This window comes from Drechmeria coniospora, chromosome 02 (genome assembly GCF_001625195.1).
Source record: "Drechmeria coniospora strain ARSEF 6962 chromosome 02, whole genome shotgun sequence".
Taxonomy (NCBI): domain Eukaryota; kingdom Fungi; phylum Ascomycota; class Sordariomycetes; order Hypocreales; family Ophiocordycipitaceae; genus Drechmeria; species Drechmeria coniospora.
This window is the reverse complement of record NC_054390.1, coordinates 1,265,047-1,285,670: the sequence shown is the minus strand read 5'-3', so window position 1 is coordinate 1,285,670 and position 20,624 is coordinate 1,265,047. Positions and strand designations below refer to the sequence as shown.

At 63.3% G+C, this 20,624-nt stretch overlaps 4 protein-coding genes across 4 annotated transcripts; 3 read left to right on the top strand and 1 right to left on the bottom strand.

Annotated features, from left to right (window-relative positions):
- Positions 1-4,182: 4,182 nt before the first annotated feature.
- On the top strand, positions 4,183-5,064 carry DCS_03629 (uncharacterized protein; the record flags this gene model as incomplete). Its single annotated transcript, XM_040800946.1, has 4 exons — positions 4,183-4,304; positions 4,414-4,658; positions 4,707-4,778; positions 4,829-5,064. 4 exons carry the CDS (start codon positions 4,183-4,185, stop codon positions 5,062-5,064), a joined length of 675 nt encoding a protein of 224 aa, XP_040655979.1.
- Positions 5,065-6,209: 1,145 nt separating this feature from the next.
- On the top strand, positions 6,210-9,772 carry DCS_03628 (uncharacterized protein; the record flags this gene model as incomplete). The annotated part of the gene is made up of 2 exons (XM_040800945.1): positions 6,210-6,273; positions 6,459-9,772. The coding sequence occupies 2 exons, from the start codon at positions 6,210-6,212 to the stop codon at positions 9,770-9,772; spliced, it is 3,378 nt and encodes a 1,125-aa protein (XP_040655978.1).
- A 353-nt stretch (positions 9,773-10,125) lies between these two features.
- Positions 10,126-10,792, bottom strand: DCS_03627 (uncharacterized protein; the record flags this gene model as incomplete). Its single annotated transcript, XM_040800944.1, has 3 exons — positions 10,126-10,320; positions 10,426-10,533; positions 10,622-10,792. 3 exons carry the CDS (start codon positions 10,790-10,792, stop codon positions 10,126-10,128), a joined length of 474 nt encoding a protein of 157 aa, XP_040655977.1.
- Positions 10,793-16,352: 5,560 nt separating this feature from the next.
- DCS_03626 (uncharacterized protein) lies at positions 16,353-19,746 on the top strand (the record flags this gene model as incomplete). Its single annotated transcript, XM_040800943.1, has 2 exons — positions 16,353-18,908; positions 19,006-19,746. 2 exons carry the CDS (start codon positions 16,353-16,355, stop codon positions 19,744-19,746), a joined length of 3,297 nt encoding a protein of 1,098 aa, XP_040655976.1.
- Between the last annotated feature and the right edge of the window lie 878 nt (positions 19,747-20,624).

Below are 20,624 nucleotides of genomic sequence, written 5' to 3'. Positions count from 1 at the left end.
AGTGGTAGTTGTCGCACGCCGTACGGAATACCGGTGGTCAAGACGCCGATTATGTCCCGATTGCTTCGTCCATGCTTGCGTCCGCCACGCAAGCACGCCGTACGGAGCAGGCTCTTGCGCGTTTGCGTGTATCGAGCGTGTAGGCGCACACTTGCACATCCCGCCTGTGCTGTAACCCTGTGCCGTGCGTACTGGCGCCGTAAGCATCACGTTGGTACCTTGCCAGGTGCGCGCCGTACCTGTAGCCACAGGTGATGGATGTCTGTCCGCCTCTGTTTTCAGCATAGCACCGAGCAACGAGGTGCTAGGAAATTAATGCCTCTCCCCCGGGGAACCCTGCCGCGAGCAAAGGTACAGCTACACCGACCGGCAAGCACGCCGTGCATTGTGCTCGTGGCTCGTATTCATTTGAGCAGAAAACGCCGACGAGCACGCCGCGATACTTGCACACGGTACGGTGCAAGTACAACCAAGTACAGGTGCACCACCGGCACAGGCAGAGGAGTGCCAGGCACCATGTGGAGATGGGCACCTGCTGGCCGGCGTTTGTGAACAATTTCGAGGCGCCTCCGGCGGTGAGAGTCCGAAAGACGTGCGCACCAGCACCAGACGGGGCGGCATTTCGCAAAGGGTAGGTCCAACAGCTTGCCGTTGCACGCCTGTCCGAGATGGGGGGCGTCGAGGCCCCGGGCCGGCGGCGCAACAGCAGACACCGCAAGCTCGTCGAAGCCGGCGTTGGTCGACATTACTTGCCAGGACGCGGAGCAACGACGGAGTACATTGACATGAGGCGTGTATCCTCGAGTGCAAAGTACCTGACACCTACGGTACTATACTTGCTTCCTTGGGCTCCGCACTCTGAATGCACCTATCAGGTTTTGCAAGATGTAATCAAGTAAATCCGTACTTGCACAAGCACACGTAGTTGTGCATGCCCTCCGTATGGAGCGTCGATGCTCCAACACGTCGTACACTGTACACCGTCGTTGTGCTGTGCTCCTGTCGCTCTCCTGCTTGTAGAGTAGATCCCGTGCCTTTGTTGCCGATCCGTACCTACATGCAAGTGCCCTGCGCATGCTCGAATGAATCCCTTAGTACCTAGGTATCCTCCATGTGCTCTCTGTAAGTACTCCGTACACCGCGAGTGCTTGCATGGCCAAGAAAACCTACCGTACAGTACGGAGCACATTCAGGCTTGCGCACGCGTGCCAATGCAATGGATAGAAATTACGCGGTCCCCGTGCTCGTGAGGGACGTACTTGGGGGATCCGAATGAAAAGCTGCCACACGCTCTGCGTTTCAAGGTCGTCGACGGACGAGCAAGTACTGGCAGTCCAAGAGTCTCATGGCATGGCACACTTTCCGCCCAGATACTGTATACTAGGTAATAATTAAGTACTTGCTTTAGTACTCACCGCACCATGGCACGCAGGGGTTCCATCAAATCAGCGGGGACGTGGAGGCTTGGGCTTGGCGCAAGGGTCCATGCCATTGCAGACACTGCCCTGGTCAGCTGCCGATCTGCTGCTGCTACCCACGGTACGTGTGCGTGCCATGCAGCACTGGTTCGTGGACTTGGAGCTACGAGTTCAGTACGGAGTACAGAGTACGGAGTACTTACTTGCCGTGCAGCAAGTACATGTAGGTACCTAGAATCCTTGCACATGTGTACGTGCTTGTAAGTAGGCACTAGGTATGCATGTACTCGCGTGCATGTACTCGTACGCACTGCGGTGTGCAGATACCCCCAAGACATGTATAGTAGGCACATGTGCACTGGGCACCAACTGATGGGCACAGACGCACATGGAGTTGCCTGAAAGCATGCTGAGGTGTTGGCACGCGTACAAGCGTACTTGCCAACCTATAACTCGCCGGGATATTTCGAGTCTTGCTCTCCCGATGCGTATGGCATGTCTGGTATACGGAGTACGGCGCATGTACTTGCTTGTCCACTTCAGGTGCATGCACTTGTCCGCTTCAGGTGCATGTACAAGTACTCGTCGTACATGAACCCGTACCACAGCTGCGCTGCCCGCCCGGCGTCGAGCGAGCAATTGCACAACGTGTACTCCGTACGGAGTACCGAGTATTATGTACATGCAGCACTCGCAGTGCTTGCCAGTTCCCCTTGAACCTTCCTCCTGTGCCAATGGCCAATGATAACCTGGGAATGTCGGTGTGCCGTACAAGCCTTGAGCGACCACCGAGGTTGCACCGCGAGGAGAAGCAGGGTATGCGCATTGGCAGAGCAGCGCGGAATCGTCGTGGCTACTGCGCAGGTACTTGTACTTGCTCAAGAAAAACCAAGCCCCTTCCACGGCTCCTGGGTAGCATGGCAGGGCCTTTCTTTCAAGTGCACGGCAAGGTCGTAGGCGCTTATGGCAGGCAGGACCTCGCACGGAGAAAGTGATGCAAGTTCTCCGTACAGTACACGCACAAATAGACGTCGATGCACAAGTGCTGCAAGTACAGTAATACAGCAAAGTGTACGGAGTAACACGGAGTAATAATAGAGCACGTGTGTGAGCATGGGGTGCCTGTACTCCGTAGGCGTCTTGTACTTGCATGGATCAGTTCCTGGTACCCACTGCACGCACTCCGTAGAAAGTGCAACCCAACACGCCACGGCTCGGCAAGAGGCGGCCCGCCGTCATTGACCATGACTCATCCGGCCCAGCCACGAATGTTGAGCCCTAGCTCTGCACTCGTCCATGCACTTCTATTATCATTACTATCCTGTCGAGGCTGGGATGCTGCACAGCTACGTGCAAGTACTTACTTGCAGTAATATTACAGAGTGCATCTGCTCGGCTCGAAAGCGGTTTGCTGCGCTCCGTACTTGACGCGGTACGCGTGCGAAATGGCAACCACCAACACGACGCAGCATCAATACTTGACCTGGTACTCCATGCTCCGTACTCCGTGCGCTTCGCACCCATGCCGCCTCGCCAGACGGCTCGCTCCCCAGCCCCCCGGACGACGACCGCTTGATGCACAACCGCCACGGGGATCCATTTCGGACAAAATGTGCATCCCGTCCCGTCCAATGACGGCAGAGACGCACCATCCGCTCATGGTTGAAGGAGAGCACCGATGCAACCCCGACGTGGGAGCGGCCAGCATCAACGAGCGATTACCCCGTGCCATCCTCTGCCTTTGTTTCCTCGTCAAACGGTTGCCACAGAGTTGAATGAAACTCTGGCCACGGGCCGCGTCAAAGGATTGATGGGCCAAGCAAGCCTCATGACGAACTTTTTGAGTTTGCGCCCAAGAGCTTGTGTGTGCGTAACTGTACCTGTACAGTACATGTACGTCTATTGCAAGTGTACAGAGTACAGTTACATGTCCTTGCATTGCAAGTGTGCAAGCAAGTACAACTACAACTACAGTACTCCGTACATGTCGGTGTGCAACACAAAATACCGTCAAGTACGGAGTACGTACTTGCTTGAGTAAGTACAAGTTACAACTACGCGGATGGTCTGTGCCCTTGCACTGTGCGCTCGTCGCCGGCGACCGCCAAGAGAAGAGGGTCGTGGACTCCTCCGGCGCAGTGGTCCAGAGGTCGGCCGGCTGGGCTCGACGAGCTCCTGTGCATGTGCGAGTATTCCGCCCATGGCGAGCATCCCGCCCGTGGCAAGCACATCCTAGGCGCAGCGCCTGGGCCTAAAGTCGCCCGACCTTTTCTTCTTTCCCTCTCCTTCCTTGCCAATCGAACGGCGGGGAGGCGGGAGATTCGATGCACCTTTCCCGCCTTTCGTCTCGAGTGGCTCGAGGCGCGGGACGGATCAGTGCCGCCCTGGTCCGACTTCTGGCCAAGCTGAACCGCACAAGGACCAATGATGCTCCTGGCCGACTCCGTACGCCGTGGAGAGTGGTGGATGCGCCGAATGTGGGTGTGCGGTTGCTGTCAGTCCCTTGCTTCGAGCCCGGAAACGGCTTGCGCCGCAGGTCACCTGCGACTGGAGCGCCGTTCCTGTCCGCCCCCTTCGGTACCTCGGGGGTCACGCAGCTGCTAAAATTACCTACGCCGAGGTACTGGATACCTCGCTCCGGTCGAGAGGGCCCCGTCGACTCGCGGCACGCCTGCCTGCGCCGTAGGTACCGTGCACCTGGGGCCATGGTCGCACCGAGAGACACGGTACCTGCGAGGACCCAGGCCGGCCTCCCATCCCATCCATGGACCGGGACGCCTCTGGGGGTTCCTCCGGCGCAGCTTGCGACGACGCCAACCCGTCTAGGCAATGCAATGGCGAGATTCGAAACGGCAGCCGGCGGCGCTGGCAGGCTAGTGCTACCGAGTAAGTAAGCTGCGAGTGCGAGCACCAGCTGGCTGTTCGCCTGGCCGCCTGCCTGGCCGCCCGCCCGCCGCCTCGCTGGATGCCTGCCTGTGCCTGGAACGATTCCCAGCCCCGTTCCGATCGAGCGTGCGCGCGTCGGTGAATCGCGGTCAGCTGATGCTGCTCGTTCTGGATTCTCGCCTCTCAGCATTCGAGCTCGACGCCATGGCCTGCCTGCCTTGATCGAGCTCGACCATCCGTCCATCAAGGCCACGGCGCAGCGCTCGACCATTACCTCGCCATTGCCTCGCCGCGCGCCTACCAGCCCCCGTCGCTGCGTCCTTCCTATTTCTATCCCACACATGCGACTCCGTGGTAGGTACGAGGGCGGAAACTCCCTACATGTACCCCGTACACGTCCAGCGTCTGCATGCATGTACCGTGGCCGGACAATTCTCCGCATCGCAGGGCCCGAGGTACTCCGCGCCACGCACTGTAGGTGTACATGGTACGCGGGCGCTCCGTGTCACCTCACCTAGCTACAGGTGCCCCGGACGGAGCGCAGGACGCGAGGTTACACCGCGCTGCTGGTCCGTACGGCGCCGAGCATTCAGTGCCGTGTCTACCTGCCTGCCAGCCAGCCAGCCTGCCTGACTGCCACGCAACGCACCTGGCGGTGGCTGTTGCGTCAGGTACCCCGAGTCCTACCTTTGCGTGCCAATCACCGGCCGAGCCACCAAGCGCATGGTCTGCAAGTATTGTACGCATCGCCGCCGCGTAACCGGTACGAACTCACGGAGCACTTGGTGCGGTGCCGTGTACAGCTACTTGTCGCCGCTGCCGTGTACAGCTACTTGTCGCCGCTGCCGTGTACAGCCACTTGTCGCCGCTGCCGTGTACAGCTACTTGTCGCCGCTGCCGGTACCTCTGCTGCTTGGTGACGGCGGCCAGTTCAGCGGTAGGCCAGCCTCGGCGTGCTGCGACCTCGTTCGTCGGCCTGCCTTGCCTGCCTTGTGCCGGTTCCTTGCGCCCTCGGTCGTGCGGCGCTGCTCGATGCGCCGACACGGGCGACTAGAGGCGAGGCCGAGCTCGAGGGCCACCCGCACGGCCGACGAGGCTCCCACCGTTGATGCCAAAGTCAGGTCCCGCTGCCTCTGCTGGAAGCCGGACTGACGGAGCCAAGCGCATGACAGGCAAGTACCTGTACCTGCACGAGCACTCGGCTGGCTGGTGGTGCGGGACGCCAACACCCACGGCCAGGCCAATGGCTGGCGGGCGCGCCACTGCGTTTGGGCCAGTGACGCACTGTGCTGTCGCACCGTCTTAAGCTCCCATGCCTTCCTGCGTGCTCGTCCTGGCTTCGCCCGACGCCGCCAAACCTCCCTCTCTCTTCCCCCGTCGTCCTGCCTCTCGCCGCCCGTTTTTGCCTCCCAACCAGCAGCCCGCAATTGCCTCGACTGGCCGGTCCGACGTTGCTGTCGACGGATGGCACGGTGATGCTTCCATCTGTCGCCTCCCACGCCCCAGATTGACGTGCGCTCTCCGCCTGCCGAGCACGCCAGGTATCCTCGTACCCGGCCGTCGACCCCTCCTCGTCCCTCTCGTCTCTCACCCGCCGGGCCCAACAAGTTGCTGCTGCTTCCCCGCCATCCTGCCGCAGCCATAATCGCTCGCACGCACGCAACTCGGTGAGCGAAGCGGTGCCTGTGCCCGCGGCCAAACCACCACCACCACTATCATCACCATCATCACCACCACCACCACCACCACCGCTGCTGCTGCCGCTGCCGCCCCGTCCTGGTTGCTGGTTGCCATCGCCGGCCCGACGACCTTGAGCACCCTCGATCGATCGATCGATCGAAGCGGAAGGCGCTCCCTGCCATGGTCTTGAATGACGCCGGCCCTAGGCACTCGCGCGCCTCCACCATGTCAAACCCTGCCCCCGTGAGCCCGACGGCTGGCGCGAACGTCGTTGGCCCGGAGGAACCTGGTGAGTCTGTCTGTGCCCGTTGCCGCACCGCCGAGTCGTTTGCATGCTCGCCCCCCCCCCCCCCCCCCCCCCGTTCCCCAAACTCCCCCGTGTGCTCCCCCCCATGAGCTCCCATGAGCTCCCCCCCTTGAGCTCCCCCCCCTTGAGCTCCCGTCCACCTCGCTGACCGTGCTCTTTCTCCCAAGCGTCGACCATCACGGTAAACACAAAGGTGCCCGCGCAGTTTCCTCCTCCCAAGACGGACAAGCCACGACCCCACGTCTGCGGCACCTGCCAGCGATCGTTTGCCCGCCTCGAGCACCTGAAGCGACACGAGCGCTCCCACACCAAGGAGAAGCCGTTTGACTGCCCCGAGTGCGGGAGGTGCTTCGCCCGCCGCGACCTGCTGCTGCGGCACCAGCAGAAGCTGCACCAGACGTCGACGCCGTCGTCGCGCCCCCGCAACCGCCGCGAGTCGGCCAGCGGCGCGACGCCGGGCCAGAGCAGGGCTCGCAAGAACAGCGTCGCCGGCACCACGGCCCCCGGCGCCAACGCGGCGGCGTCGATGCGGCCGAGGGCCAACACCATCAGCCACGTCGACGGCGCCGCCATGCAGATGATGGCCTCGGCCAACGCCTCGGTCGCCCGCGGCATGGCCTCCCACGGCCGTCACCCGAGCCTCGCCGGCCTGCCCGTCCACAACCTGGACCACGTCTTCGGCGGCATGTCGGCCGCCCTGAGCCAGCGCGGCATGCAGCACGGCCTGCCCAAGCTCGAGACGGCGCAGATGGCGGCCGACGACTTCGACGGCGGCCTCCGCACGGCGCCGAACATGGCCGTCTTCGTCCCCGACCTGGACTTCGAGGGCCTCCTCTTCGGCGGCTCCACCATCAACCCCAACGCCCTGCACTACAGCGACTCCCCCCAGTCCATGGCCCTCGACCAGACGTCGCCGTTCGGCCAGGGCATGAGCGACGTGGCCGCCGGCCACCCCTTCGACGACGGCCTCGACTGGCTCACGGGCTTCGAGCACCAAATGTCCTTTCACGCGAGCAACGAGAACGTCGTGGACGGCTCCAGCCCCTCGGCCATCAGCACGACGAGCCAGAGCGGCATAAGCGACGTCATGCTCGACGGGTCCAACCAACCCGCGCCCGCCGGCACCGGCACCATGTGGCAATCCTCGGCCATGGGACCGCCCCAGATGCCGAACCCCTTCGCGATGGATCTCAATGGCTCCGTCTTCCCTGACCTGCTCAATGGAGCTCCCCTGTCACCCCAGCCAGCTTCTCAAAAGACCAATGATCCGTACTTCTCCACGCCTCCCCCCTCGCTGAGCTCGCTGAGCCCGTTGGTCGTATCCCGGCTGAACACGCAGAACCCGAAGCAGACGCTCGGCCCCAACGCCGGCCCCGAGACTCCGTCGTCCCTCAGCGGGGGCACCCACGGCGCCTCGCCCGTGACGACCATCTCCGATGCCACGCGGACCTCCATCGTAAACGCCCTCTCCCGGTGCCTCCCCCCTGCCGGTCGTCGTAAAAGCTCCCTCGGCTCGCCGACGTCGTCGATGGCGTCCCGGTCACCGTCCGACGCCAAGGCCGACGCCGACGTGCCCAGCGCCCAGGACCTGCAGCGTCACGTCGGAGCCTACTTGACCTATTTCCATCCCCATCTTCCGTTCCTGCACCTTCCCACGCTGTCCTTTCATGCCGCGAGCGGGCCCGCCGACGCCGCCGCCGCCGACGCCGTAGACGGCAGCGAGTGTCTCGTCCTCTCCATGGCCGCCATCGGCGCGCTCTACGAGCGTGAGCACGCCCGATCCCGGGAGCTGTTCGACATGGCGCGGAGCGTGATCCACCTCCACCTCGACGCGCGCCCGTCGTCGGCCGAATCGTCGGCCGGCGCCCCCCTCCGGCTCGTTCAGGCCATGCTCCTGAACGTCGTGTACGGCCACAACTGCGCCGACAGGGCCGCCGGCGACGCCGCGTCGACGCACTGCGCCGCCCTCGTCGGTCTCGCGGGCGCCGCCGGGCTGCTGCGACCGGCGGCCGTCGACGCGTCGGCGAAGCAGGATGTGCCCATGACGGACGACGCCGCCTGGGCGGCCGAGGCGGACCAGGAGGACCGGCACCGGGAATGGCTTCGTTGGAAGGAGGCCGAGGAGCGGAAGCGAACCCTCTTCGCCGTCTTCGTCCTGTCCAGCCTCCTGGTGGCCGCGTACAACCACGCGCCGGCCTTGACCAATTCGGAGATATTCCTCCATCTGCCGTGCGACGAGGAGTTCTTCGCGGCCGAGTCGAGCGTCGCCTTCTTCGCCGGAGGCGGGCCCCAAGCCGCCGCCCACAACCAGATGACCTTTTACGACGCCCTGGGAGAGCTGCTGCGGACCAACGAGCGGCAGCAGAAGCGGCTCGCTCAGAAGCACAACCGGCCGGCCGTCGTGGGATCCGCCGGCGGCGGCGGCGACGCGGACCCGGCACCGCTGACGGATCTCAAGCCGAGCACGTTGGGCTGTCTCATCCTCATCTACGCGCTGCACAACTACATCTGGGAAACGCGGCAGCGGCACCACGACAAGATATGGACCGACGACGAGACGGAGAAGATGCAGAGGCACATCGAGCCGGCGCTGAAGGCGTGGCAGGTGGCCTGGGCGAGCGACGCTCGGCACAGTGTCGAGCGTCCCAACCCCTACGGGCTCGGCCCCATCTCGGCCGACGCCGTTCCGCTGCTCGACCTCGCCTACGTTCGCCTCTTCGTCAACCTGTCGCGGTCCAAGGAGAGGTTCTGGCAGCAAGATTGGGACGGCGTCGTCGAGGAGCTGTCGCGCGGCGGCGAGCTCGTCCGGCAGGCCAGCCCGGAGATGAGCGGCCTTGATTTCTCGGACATGTCGGCCGAGGATTTCGTCTTCATCGACGCGCCCGAGATGCAGAGCTCGGCGTCCCTCGACGGGTCCTCGGGCGGGCCGTCGGACAAGGCGCCGTCGCGGCGGGAGCAGCACCTCCGCAAGGCCGCCTTCTACGCGGCCGACTCCCTCGCCATGTCGGACAAGCTCGGCGTGACGTTTGCCGACTTCACCAGCAGGGAGCTGCCTCTGCAGTCGGCGCTGTGCGCCTTTGACTGCGCCCAGGTGCTCGCCGAGTGGATGGCGACGCTCCAGGACCGGCTCGGGCGGCAGCTGGGAATTCTGGGGCAAGACACGACGGATCTCGCGCAGGTGCCGGGCGCGACGCCGCTCGAGGACGAGGACGTGAAGCTGCTGGACAAGATTGGCGAAATTGTAGCGTCGGCCGAGATGAAGCTACGCATGGACACGGCGTCGGACGGCACCCGGCAGGGGGACCCGATGCGGTCGGCCGACGACCACGGCGGCTACGCGACGCAGATCCTGAGCATCACGGCCTCGATGATGGACAGGGCTGCCGTTTGGCCCGTCACCCACATCATGGCCCGATGCCTCGAGGCGCACGCCGGCCACGCGAGAGCACGAGCGGAAAAGTCACTCGTTCCATCAAAGTGAAGGGGCGCGAGAGAAAGGGGATGGACGGCGCGCGTCCGTCGGCAAGGGTCCTGTCGGGTCGGTGTTTTGATGTACCAAAAAAAATGGACGCAGTGCTCCCATGTCAAACGGTATGCATTTTGCAGCCGACGAAAATCACGGTGACGAAATCAAGAAAGTGGAACAAACTATCATTTGCTCTCGGCCTCGTCGCACCCTTTCCCGTGACAACAAAACCGAGGGCTCGACGGGATCCTTGGTCGGTCGATGCAAGGTACCCGAAAAATGAAACGGCACACACGCATGATGCTCGGGCCGGGCATGATGGAGAGCAGACCAGGGCGGTGGGTTGCGTTTCAAAAGCGTGCCCGTCGTCAAAAGACGCCTGGCGTGTAGTCGACGACCTGAACCTTCTTCCCGACCAGCGTCCCGTTGTTGATCAGGGTGCCAACATAATTCTTGAAGACCTCGTGGACCGGGTCTTTGTCGACATAATAGTCCCGATCCTCGACGGATCGAAACTTGGCGACGAAGACGTCGGTGATGTTGTCGGTATTCCCAACGCCACCCTGCGTGTTGCGCCAAGGTTAGATGTATGTGCGGGCAAGCATGGGCATACACGTGCGAGCAGAGCTGCGTGGCTCCGGCCGATGACCGAGGGACAGGCATCTCACCTGAATATTCTCATTGGAGTTGTCCTTGCCGCCGGTCAAGGCCTCGATATACGGCTCTCCGGTGGGCAGGATACAGGTGTCCTTGAGGGCGAAGAACTTGGAAGCCAACTGCTCGCCTCGTCTCGTCAGCACGACCGGGCCGTGATATCCGATGGCCACGAGGCGCCAAGGTCCAAGGCAGCGGCAGGGGACGCACCGTATTGGCAACATCTCGCGTGCCATTCTTGAACTGAAACATGACGATGTGCGTGACGGGCTGGTGGTGGGCGGGGGCCGGACACTTTGGTGTTGCCGCTCCACCAGGCAGGCCGGAAACGGGGTTGACCAAGGCCATGGCGACGGCAGCAAGAAGGGATATGATCCTCATGGGTGGCCGAATGAAGAGATGTTGCGTTTTCGGTTTGCTCGAGTAGGGTACGATATGTTTTGAGAAGCAAAGAGAGGTCCAGGTCGATTATTTATGCAGCAAGCTGCGGAGAGATGGTCACGTCACTCCAGAAGGCGCCTGTAAGTATGGTGGGGAGTTGGCTGCGAAGTGCCTGGGATTCGGGTGGCGGAGTTGCCCCATTCGTATGATCCCGTCCCGTAGAGGCAGGATCTCGGGATAATATACAAGGTTACGGGGTAATATTACAGGCGATGAAAACAGTGGACCTAGAACACGAGTCTTTGTAGGCACATGTACCGCACCGTCGCGACGTCAAGTACGAGCACAGTACGGAGTACAGAGCACTACCACTGTTAGTATATACCTGCTTGTACTCCATACAGGTACCTAGTAGGTACTCTACCAGTTCCCTGTAAAAGCGTCTAGGTAGGTACATGTTCTGCAAGTACTTGTGCAAGTATGCAAGTGCCTGGGGCAGAGGCACGGCACATGTACGGCACGCGCTCCAAGGTTTACGGAGTAGTACACGACCTACCTACTCGTACAGTCTATACATGTTATGCTATTTTATAGGTACCCACGAAGCAGTGAGGCAGTGGTTAGCACTATCAGTACCTACCTACGACCTACCTACTCGTATATACATGTTCTTGGGTGCTATTTTGTAGGTACCCACGATGCAGTGCGGCGGTGGTTAGCACTACGGAATATCAATATCTACTATTAATAATACCTTCTCGTATATACATGTTCTTTGGTGCTATTTTATAGGTACCCACGAAGCAGTGTGGCAGTGGTTAGCACCATCAACCCGGAGTACCTACGACTTTCTACTCGTATAAGTATACATTTTTCTTAGGTGCTATTTCATAGGTAGCCAAGAAGCAGTGCGGCAGTGGTTAGCACTATCGGTACCAACCTACGACCTACTGTACCTACTCGTATATACATGTTCTTAGGTGCTATTTTATAGGCACCCACGAAGCAGTGCGGCAGTGGTAAGCACTGCGGAGTATCAATCTATTAATACCTACTCGTATATACATGTTCTTAGGTGCTATTTTATAGGTACCCACGAAGCAGTGCGGCGGTGGTTAGCACCATCAGTACCTACAGTGCTACCTACTAGGTACTAGAGGTAGTAGGCACCTACAAATAGTGTCCTGGTGTGGTAGCGCTGCAGGCTGCTATTCACGCTACGCCCTGAACCTTCGGCAGGGCGAGCGCACGAAGCAGGGCGAACGCACACTAGGATTTCACGCGGAGCGCCCTTGGCTCGCACGCAGTTCACCACGGCCATGGACGCGGAGGGCAAAGGCAGCGCGAGAGAGGGAGCGGAGCAGCGGGGACAGAAGGTGGTGTGCAGCGGATGGGGGAGAGCGCGGGGAGCCCGCTTTTGACGTGAGTGCGTGGCTGGGTGGCATGACGGGAACGGGCAGCCCGTGACGGATGGAAGGGACAGAGTTTCGCAGGGCGCAGCGCGGGCAAGGATGCCCCGACCTAGGTGGTGCTGGGCGCTGGATGCGTGACATGCCAATGATGCCACACAGCACACTCATGTTCTCGAAGCCGCCACCCTGGTGGAGGTGGGTTGGCCGGCGGCACTCCATAAGTACATGTACACGTACTAACTTGTACTTGCGTCGTAGGTAATAAGTGCTCCGTGCATGCAAGTACAATGACACGCAGCGAGTACTTGTACCATCGGTGCACAGCACACGGTGGCAGCGGCACAGTATCGTCCCCAGGAATTTCCCGACCACTCCTCACAGCAGAGCGCACCACGCACGCAGTATTGATACCGGCACCATGACGTTGGGAGTACGCGGCCGGCAGTCACACCACCGAGCATGGCATACAGCGGCACATGTCTGATTGGACACCAGGGGCAACGCTCGCGCGTTCCTCGTGGCGTGGTCTCGCGGCGCCGTGGCAGTGAGGTCGTTCGTCTCGTGCAGCACTCTGGCCGACAGCCGACCGGCCGTGTCCTCCCAGCGCACTGTGGCCGACGGCATCGGCGCAGGGCGGCGGCGGACGCAGGATGCAAGGCAGGGGGCACGAAGCAGGAAGAGGGCGGTGGGTGGCGGGCGATATTTGCATTCATCGTCGCTGCATTTGGTCGTCGCCGCCTTGCTTGCTTGGTTGATTCGGTTCGAGGGGGGATGGGTTCGATGCCGCGGGCTGGCGCCGCCGGTGCCAGGAGACGGTACATTTACAGCAGCCAAATGCGCTGTGGCGGGACGGTTGCTGCGGCTTCGCGAGTGCAACGGCACATGGACGGCTGCAAGCACGGCCTAACGCGCTGCGGGAGTCGGACGGCGCACTGCACCAACTCCATGCTCGGATGTGCTGTACTCTAGTTGGGCCCCGAGGAGCCGCTGTACCTGCCTGCAACGGTGGGCGTCCAACATACCTCCCCTCCCCTCCCCTCCCCTCCCTCCCCTACCTGCACGGATACCTACGCGGAGTGGTGCGGGTAATGAACGAGAGGCACGAGGCTCGGAAGTTGCCGAACGCAGCGGCCCCGCGCAAAGGAAGGCGCCTGTCGGCCTCGTCGATTCAGCCTCCGTCTAGGCCGATGCGTCTGGCCAAGGCAGTATGCGCAGGTTGGGTCCGGACGAAAGCGTGAGAGCGAAGCGGCATCATGACAATCATGACGATGATGGACCGAGTCCCCGTCGACCGTGGCCATCATTCCCCAGCGCTGGCCCGGCTTCGCATCCGGGTCCCTCCTCGCTGCTCTGGCGGTGGAGTGGGGTGGGAAACGCCGGGCTCGGTACGTACCTGCGCAAGTGCAGTACAGTGCTCCTGCCGCCCGCCGTGCTGCATGTGGACGGTGCGGAGACCCGGGGCAGGGCCGGGTCGTCGGTGGCGCGACGCCAACCAGCGCCACAATCGTCATGATGCATTCATGCATGGATGGATGCTTGCAGGGGAAGGAAGGGTGAAGGAAGGGGGCCGCTCAGGCCAGGGCGGCGAGCGACGGATCCGTTGTCGACGGTTTGCCGCCGCCGTGCACGTCACATGTCAGGCACGCCGCCGCACCGCACCCGGACCGTGCACGCCGCTTTCCTGCCGCGAGGCCCAAGGCGACCGGGCGGGCCCCGTTCCGGTTCCGAGCTCGCCCCCTCCCCCTCCCCCTCCCCCTCCCCCCGGCGCGCCAACGCCTTCCGGCCGGCTCGACCGCTGCTCCCCGACAGCCTCGCGCACCTCTCCTCGTTCAGGCAACCCGTCCCTCGGCAGATGATAGGTCGCCGTCGTGGCGGACGCGCGGGCCATGGCCGTCGTCGGCTGGCTGGATGCTTCGCGAGTGCCGACGGCGGAGAGCAATGCTCGATTGGCCGTGGTGCTCGCGGGAACCGATGAAGCGGCCAGCGAGTCGACGCCGGCTCGCAGCTGGGGGTTCGGCCGTCGGCATGACTGGTGCGGCGCGCGAGAGCGTGCGGACGTGTCATGGCCCGCCCAGCGACGGACTTGGTCATGACGGGCGAGCCGGTGCACCGTTGCCGTGGCAGGGTACCGACCGAAATGACCCGAGGTCAGCGGCCAGCAGCCGGCCGGCGTTGGATGCGGCTGCCGATGCGGATGAACGCATCCACGTCGCGCGCGTTCAGGCACACGTACGCTCTGCGCGTTGGGCGCCGCGACCCGGGCGCGTTTGGTTGGTCGCCTGGCGGATGCCGCTTGAGCTGTCGAGTTGCCTGTACGCAAGCATGAAGAGAGCGCTGTGTGCGGGCGAGCGAGCGCTGCGGAAAATGCACCCACGGTGCGAGCATGCGAGACAGAGGCGCTGGACTAGCCCGCACCCGTCGCCATCGGCACCCTTCATTTTTTTTTTTTTGGAAAGACGCTAGAACCCCAGCACCAGAATCCTCCCGGTTCGGCAGATCCAATCGGGGGCCATCGACGATGAGATGCGCCGTGGACCCTCGGGCATCCTCCATCGGTCGGGAGCAGCTGCATCCGATCAAGTCGGCGCCTGCCTGCCGTGCGCTCGCTTGTGTACGGCATGTCCGTGTTTTACGTTCCGTACCCGTCGCCGCCGCTTGAGCATCGTGACCGCGAACCACGGCCAGGCCGACGGCAGTGATGAAGGTACCTCCTAGGGTGAGCGGGGCGGGTACTCCTTGGTGGTTGACACGCGTGTCGGGTACAAGACGCCATGTACCGATGAAGCCTGCCAAACTGTTGCCTAGTACGGACAAGCGCGCGTAGTCCGTGTCTCGTCCATGCCGCTGGCCAGCGGCGGCGTCGGCGAGCGAGCGAACGGGGGTAAGGGGGGGTCGCTGTGGCTGTACGAGTACGGCGCGAGTAGGCAAAAAGCATCCCAAGGGGGATGGCGAGGCGTCCTTTCGGTAACCGCTTCGTCTTCACGTACGCTTACGGCCTCGACGCTTGCCCATATCTCGTTTGGCTTTTCACCCATCACCCCCCCCCCCCCCTGGCTTTGCCCCCCCCCCACCACCTTGACGCCCCTTGATGGGTGGTGGAGGGGCGGCATACATAACGACTCTGCTCCGTGGAGCGTGCTCCATCGGACGCTTCTGTGCTTGATACGTGGTAAAGTTCAAACGAAAAGGACCATCTCACCGCCGCCTTGGAGCGTAGGGCACCGTCTAGACCTGCGAGTAAGTGTCATGTTTCCTTTCGACGCCTAGCCTCCCTCTGCTTGGCTCCGGCTCGCCTCACCTTGAAAGGGCCCGCCGTTCCAGTCGTTCATTCGTTCGCTCCTTCCTTGGTTGGTGCCTTCTGCCGTACCTTCCTTCATGCCTTCCTTCGTGCCTTCCCTCTTCATCGCACACCCTCCCCGCACCATTTGACGGCTCGAAGACGATCGAGGTCGACCAAGATTGCTCAACGATTCGACACACCACACGAGATTGAACAGAACCGACGACGCAGACGCAGCCACGGACACAGACACGGCCGGCGTTGCAACAGGCAGACCGTTCGTCACGGCCCCCCTCGGTCCTCAGCGCCTTGCCGCCTCGCGCGTCCCCTCCCCTCCCGGCACCCCGGTCGACCCAGCACCGGCTCCATCCTCGCATCTCGTCATCTCCTTCCAGGCCACGCACCTTTATGCGATCTCGACGCTTGGAGACGGGGACCCCTGCCATCAACAGCCGGCCGCTACGCACGTCCATTTCCCTGCACGGAGAGGATTATCCGTCTCGCCGACCTCTGCTGCCTCTGCCGCTTCCGCGTCGATCGCGCCACCACGCTTCTCGTCTGGCTGCCCTGTGAGAAGGAATAGGACGAGGCACGAGAACAAGCAGACGAAAAAAGTCAGGTGCTCGTTCGGGAATACAGCAAGCGCACGGCCCATCAAGCACGACGAGTGCCACGACGAGTGCCCCGACGAGTGCACCGACGAGTGACGAGTGCACCGACGAGTCTGTCACCAGGCACAGGCACCGGCCCGACGACGAGCCATCCCATCCCATCGCACCACGCTACAACCCACTGCACGGCATTGCCATGTCCGTTTGACGGCAGCCCGGGACGCGCAGCAGGTTTCAGCTCATTGCATCGATACACGATGCCAGCATCGACTCATCCCGGCCGCTCACGCAACGGCAACTGGATCATCGCCAACAGCGGCAACGTCTACTACCGCACCGACGGCAACACCCACCACGGCCCCTCTCACGGCCAGCCTCAGTCCCAAGCTCAGGCCCAAAGTCAGGCCCACGCCCAGGGTCAGCCTCACGGCCGCCCGCCGACCTTCGCCGACGGCGGCTGCTTCCCGGCCCCTCTGATCGGCCCGAGGCGCTCGCGCCCGCACTCGATTCACATCACCACCTACCCGCCGGGCTACGTGCCGCGCGAGTTGCGTCCGAGGTCGGGCAGGTCGAGGTCCCAGACCCTCAAGGTGAGGACGAACTCGAGGGCCGCCGCCGAGCAGCACCGCCGCAGCATCGCCGCCATGCCTTCCGCCGCCGCCGTGCCTTCCGCCGCCACCATGCCTTCCGCCGCCGCCGGTGCGTCGTCGGCCGCCGCTCGCCACCACGCCGCCGCCGCCGACCTCGCGACCCCCACGTCCCCGACGACGGCGGGCACCCACGACTCCTACGGCTACGCGAACACGACGACCACCACTTCGTCCGCCCTGTCCCCCTACGCCACGGCCCCCGCCAACTCCTACTTCCCCTCCGCCGCCGTCAGCACCAACGCCGACAACACGACGGCCGCCAGCGCCGCCGCCGCCGCCGCAGCCCGCGCGACCGACCCCCCTCCCCCCGTCGTCGCCGCGAAGCACTCGCTCGCCCGACCGACCGTCCTGAGCAAGCTGCTGCAATCATTCTCCTCCAAGCGGTCCTCGGCCGCCTCCCCGCAGGTGGCCGCCGCCGCCGCCGCCGCCGATGCCAGTCGGCAGCTGGTACCCCCTCCCCCAGCGTACGACGACGTCATCCCCAATCCGGAATACCACCCCCTACGCATCGACTCCACCGGCGCGGCACCCGTCACGACGGCGACGCCAAGCACGGCGACCACGACCGCCAACTCCTCCTCCTCCTCCTCCTCCTTCTACGCCGGCAACGCCTACTCGCCCACCTCTCCCTCCCCGTCCCCCTCGTCCCCCTCCAACGTCGTCAACCTCGCCGACGCCGGCGGCCTCGCCATGGCCGCCGCGCCCGCGCCCGCCGTCCCCCGAGGAGCGCCCGACACGTCCTCGTCGGTCGCCCCCATCCCCCGTAGCCGGAACCGCAACAGCATCATGTCGGTCCGCTCCACCAAGTCGGCCGTCGCCTCCCTCGGCGCCGCCGCCGACGTCTCGAAGCCCGTCGCCTCTGGCAGCGGCGTCGCCTGCTCCATCCTCCTCGCCGAGCCCAACGTCTTCCTCTCCGGCTTCAGCCACGACAGCAACGTCCAGCGCGGCGAGCAGAGCGGCACCGCCCTCCTCCGGGGCAGGCTGCAGCTCAAGGTGAGCAAGAACGTCAAGCTCAAGGCCATCCAGCTCAAGCTCGTCGGCCGCGCCCGCACCGACTGGCCCGAGGGCATCCCGCCGCTCAAGCAGGACGTCTTCGAGGAGGAGAGCCTGCGGACCCAGGTCCTGACCTTCTTCAACGCCATGAACGACGGCTGGGAGACCGAGTACGGCGACCAGTGCTCCTACCGCCTCCGCGCCGTGCCCGCCGACGCCGCCGCGCCCCCCCTGCCCGCCGGCCCCCTGCTGTCCTCGTCGGCGTCGGCGGTGCAGCAGAGGAGCGGCCTCAGCGCGAGGGAGCTCAAGCGCCTCTCCCTCCAGAGCGTCCACACCCGCAGCTTCGGCAAGGGTGACCACGGCACCACGGCGACGCAGGCCAAGGGCTACAAGGTCTTCTACCCCGGCGTCTACGACTACACCTTCGAGCTCCCCATCGACCACCACCAGCTCGAGACGACCAAGCTGCGCTACGGCTCCGTCCGCTGGGAGCTGCACGCCACCGTCGACCGCGCCGGCGCCTTCAAGCCGAACCTCCACGGCATGAAGGAGGTGTCCATCGTCCGCCTGCCCGACCAGATGTCGCTCGAGACGACGGAGCCCATCTCCATCAGCCGCCAGTGGGAGGACCAGCTGCACTACGACATCGTCATCTCGGGCAAGAGCTTCCCCATCGGCTCCAAGATCCCCATCGCCTTCAAGCTCACCCCGCTCGCCAAGGTGCAGGTCCACAAGATCAAGGTCTACGTGACCGAGTCGGTCGAGTACTGGACCAACGACAGGCGCGTCGCCCGCAAGGACCCCGGCCGCAAGATCCTCCTCGTCGAGAAGTCGGCCGGCAAGCCGCTCGACCCCACCTGGGCCTCGTCCGAGATCAACACGGTCCGCGGCGGCGAGCCCAGCGCCGAGAGCCGGCGCGAAGCCCGCGAGGTGGCCCAGCGGAGGCGCATCACCGACGCCGCCCGGAGGCGCACGAGCCCCGAGCCGCTGCCGGAGCCGGCGGCGAACCTGCTGGGCGACCTCGACCTCGGCCTCGAGAGCATGTGGGGTTCCACCGAGATCGAGGCCAACGTCCAGATCCCCACTTGCGAGATGATGGCCAAGAACAAGGACCTGGCCCTGCACCCGGACTGCAGCTGGAAGAACGTCAACGTCTACCACTGGATCAAGGTACGTGGAAGTTCCCATCCGAGCCCCCGAGCCACCCATTCTGCTCGTGACCGCTCCGAAAACGACCGACCGGCTGGCTGACTCGACCCCCGTCCAGATCGTCATGCGCATCAGCCGCCCGGATCACGAGGATCCGACCGGCACGCGGCGGCGACACTTTGAGATTAGCATCGACTCTCCATTCACCGTCCTCAATTGCCGGGCCACGCACGCCAACACGAACCTCCCGGCCTACGCGGGCCCGACCTGCCAGCCGTCGCCTTTCCAGGCCGCCTGCGGCTGCCCGGATTCCGCTTCGGTCATGACCGACATCTCGCCGAGCTCGTCGACGGGAACGCTGGCCGGCGGCGCCTCGGTCGATCATCTTCCCGTCTTCCCGCAGAGTGCCCACCTACCCCATGGCGGTGCCCTCGGCGACGCCGGCCCGGCCCAGCACGCGTCCCACGGGCTCGGCATTCAAGGAGAGCCGCGACCGATTCACCTGATGAGGGCGCCAAGCTTCGACCCCCCGGCCTTTGACGACGACGTTGCGCCGCCTCCCGCCATCGTCGTCGAGCGCCCCGACGCCGCCACGCCCCCCCCTCACTACGATGCCGTCGTGGGGACGCCGAGCGTCGACGGCCTTGCGGACTACTTTTCGCGACTCGCCAACCACGGCCTTCGCGACGAAGACTCTGCTTCCGACTCGGACGAGCAACCGCCGAGGATCTTGAACCGAAGTGGTCGAGTCAACGTCCTCCACCCGCGAACCCCCGGTGGACGCATGCCGAGCAGGAGCATGGAGATATCGCGTCCCCAGTTTTTGACCACCCTGCCGATGCGGAGCGATGAGGTGTAACCGCCTCCTCACAGCCCTGTCAGATCTCGCTTCACGACGACAAGAGCACCGCATCGGCCAACCCCCCACTCCACCCCTAAGGCCATCTATCGGAAAACCTTGCATCGAGACGGATTGGAAAAGAAAAGGATTTTATTTTATTTTGTTGTTTTTGATCTAGACTCAACCCGAACGAGTCGAGAATCATGGAGAGGAAAGGAAGCATTGGTTCGCGAGGCGTTTTTGATTTGCGGTTTTTTGGGGGGGGTCGAGACTGGTATGGCGTTTGGAAAGTCATCATGTTGTTTAAGGAGCACTCGGGGCAGTTTGTGATTTCTTGCATGTACGGTTGCATAGAAGCTTTTCTCGGCTTGCCTCCACATGAGGTGTAGCATACGCCGTGATTGGAACAGCGATGCGAATTACCGACGTATGTGTCTCCTCATGCTGACAGGATATATTGGTGACTTGTATTGTGCCGGGGCAAAGGGCTCGCTCGGCTGAACCGATACTCTCGTATGGCCCCTGTTCGTCTATGCCGGAATGTATAGATGCGTCGTAGGTGCACTCGGCGGATATCTTGCAGTCGTGATAAGTCTCATTCACGTACGGCCCCACAGGCCCGGCAAACCCGGACCAACGTCAGTACGTTCGTCGGGAGTCATGCCCACAACGTTCCGCCGCCCGGACCGAACCCCGTTGTCTCTCCGCAGCTCCCACCCCACCACCTTTCACCACGGCCCTGGTCTCACCAAGGCCGCCACGAATTCATGCCTCCGGGCGCTGTTGGACTTTGGCATCCCGGTAGGTGGGTGTTTGATGCGCTGCCTGCAAGGCCCGGTATGGCCATGTGTCATGGTCGGAGCTTGAATGGATGAGATATGCTGAAGCGATGGCTG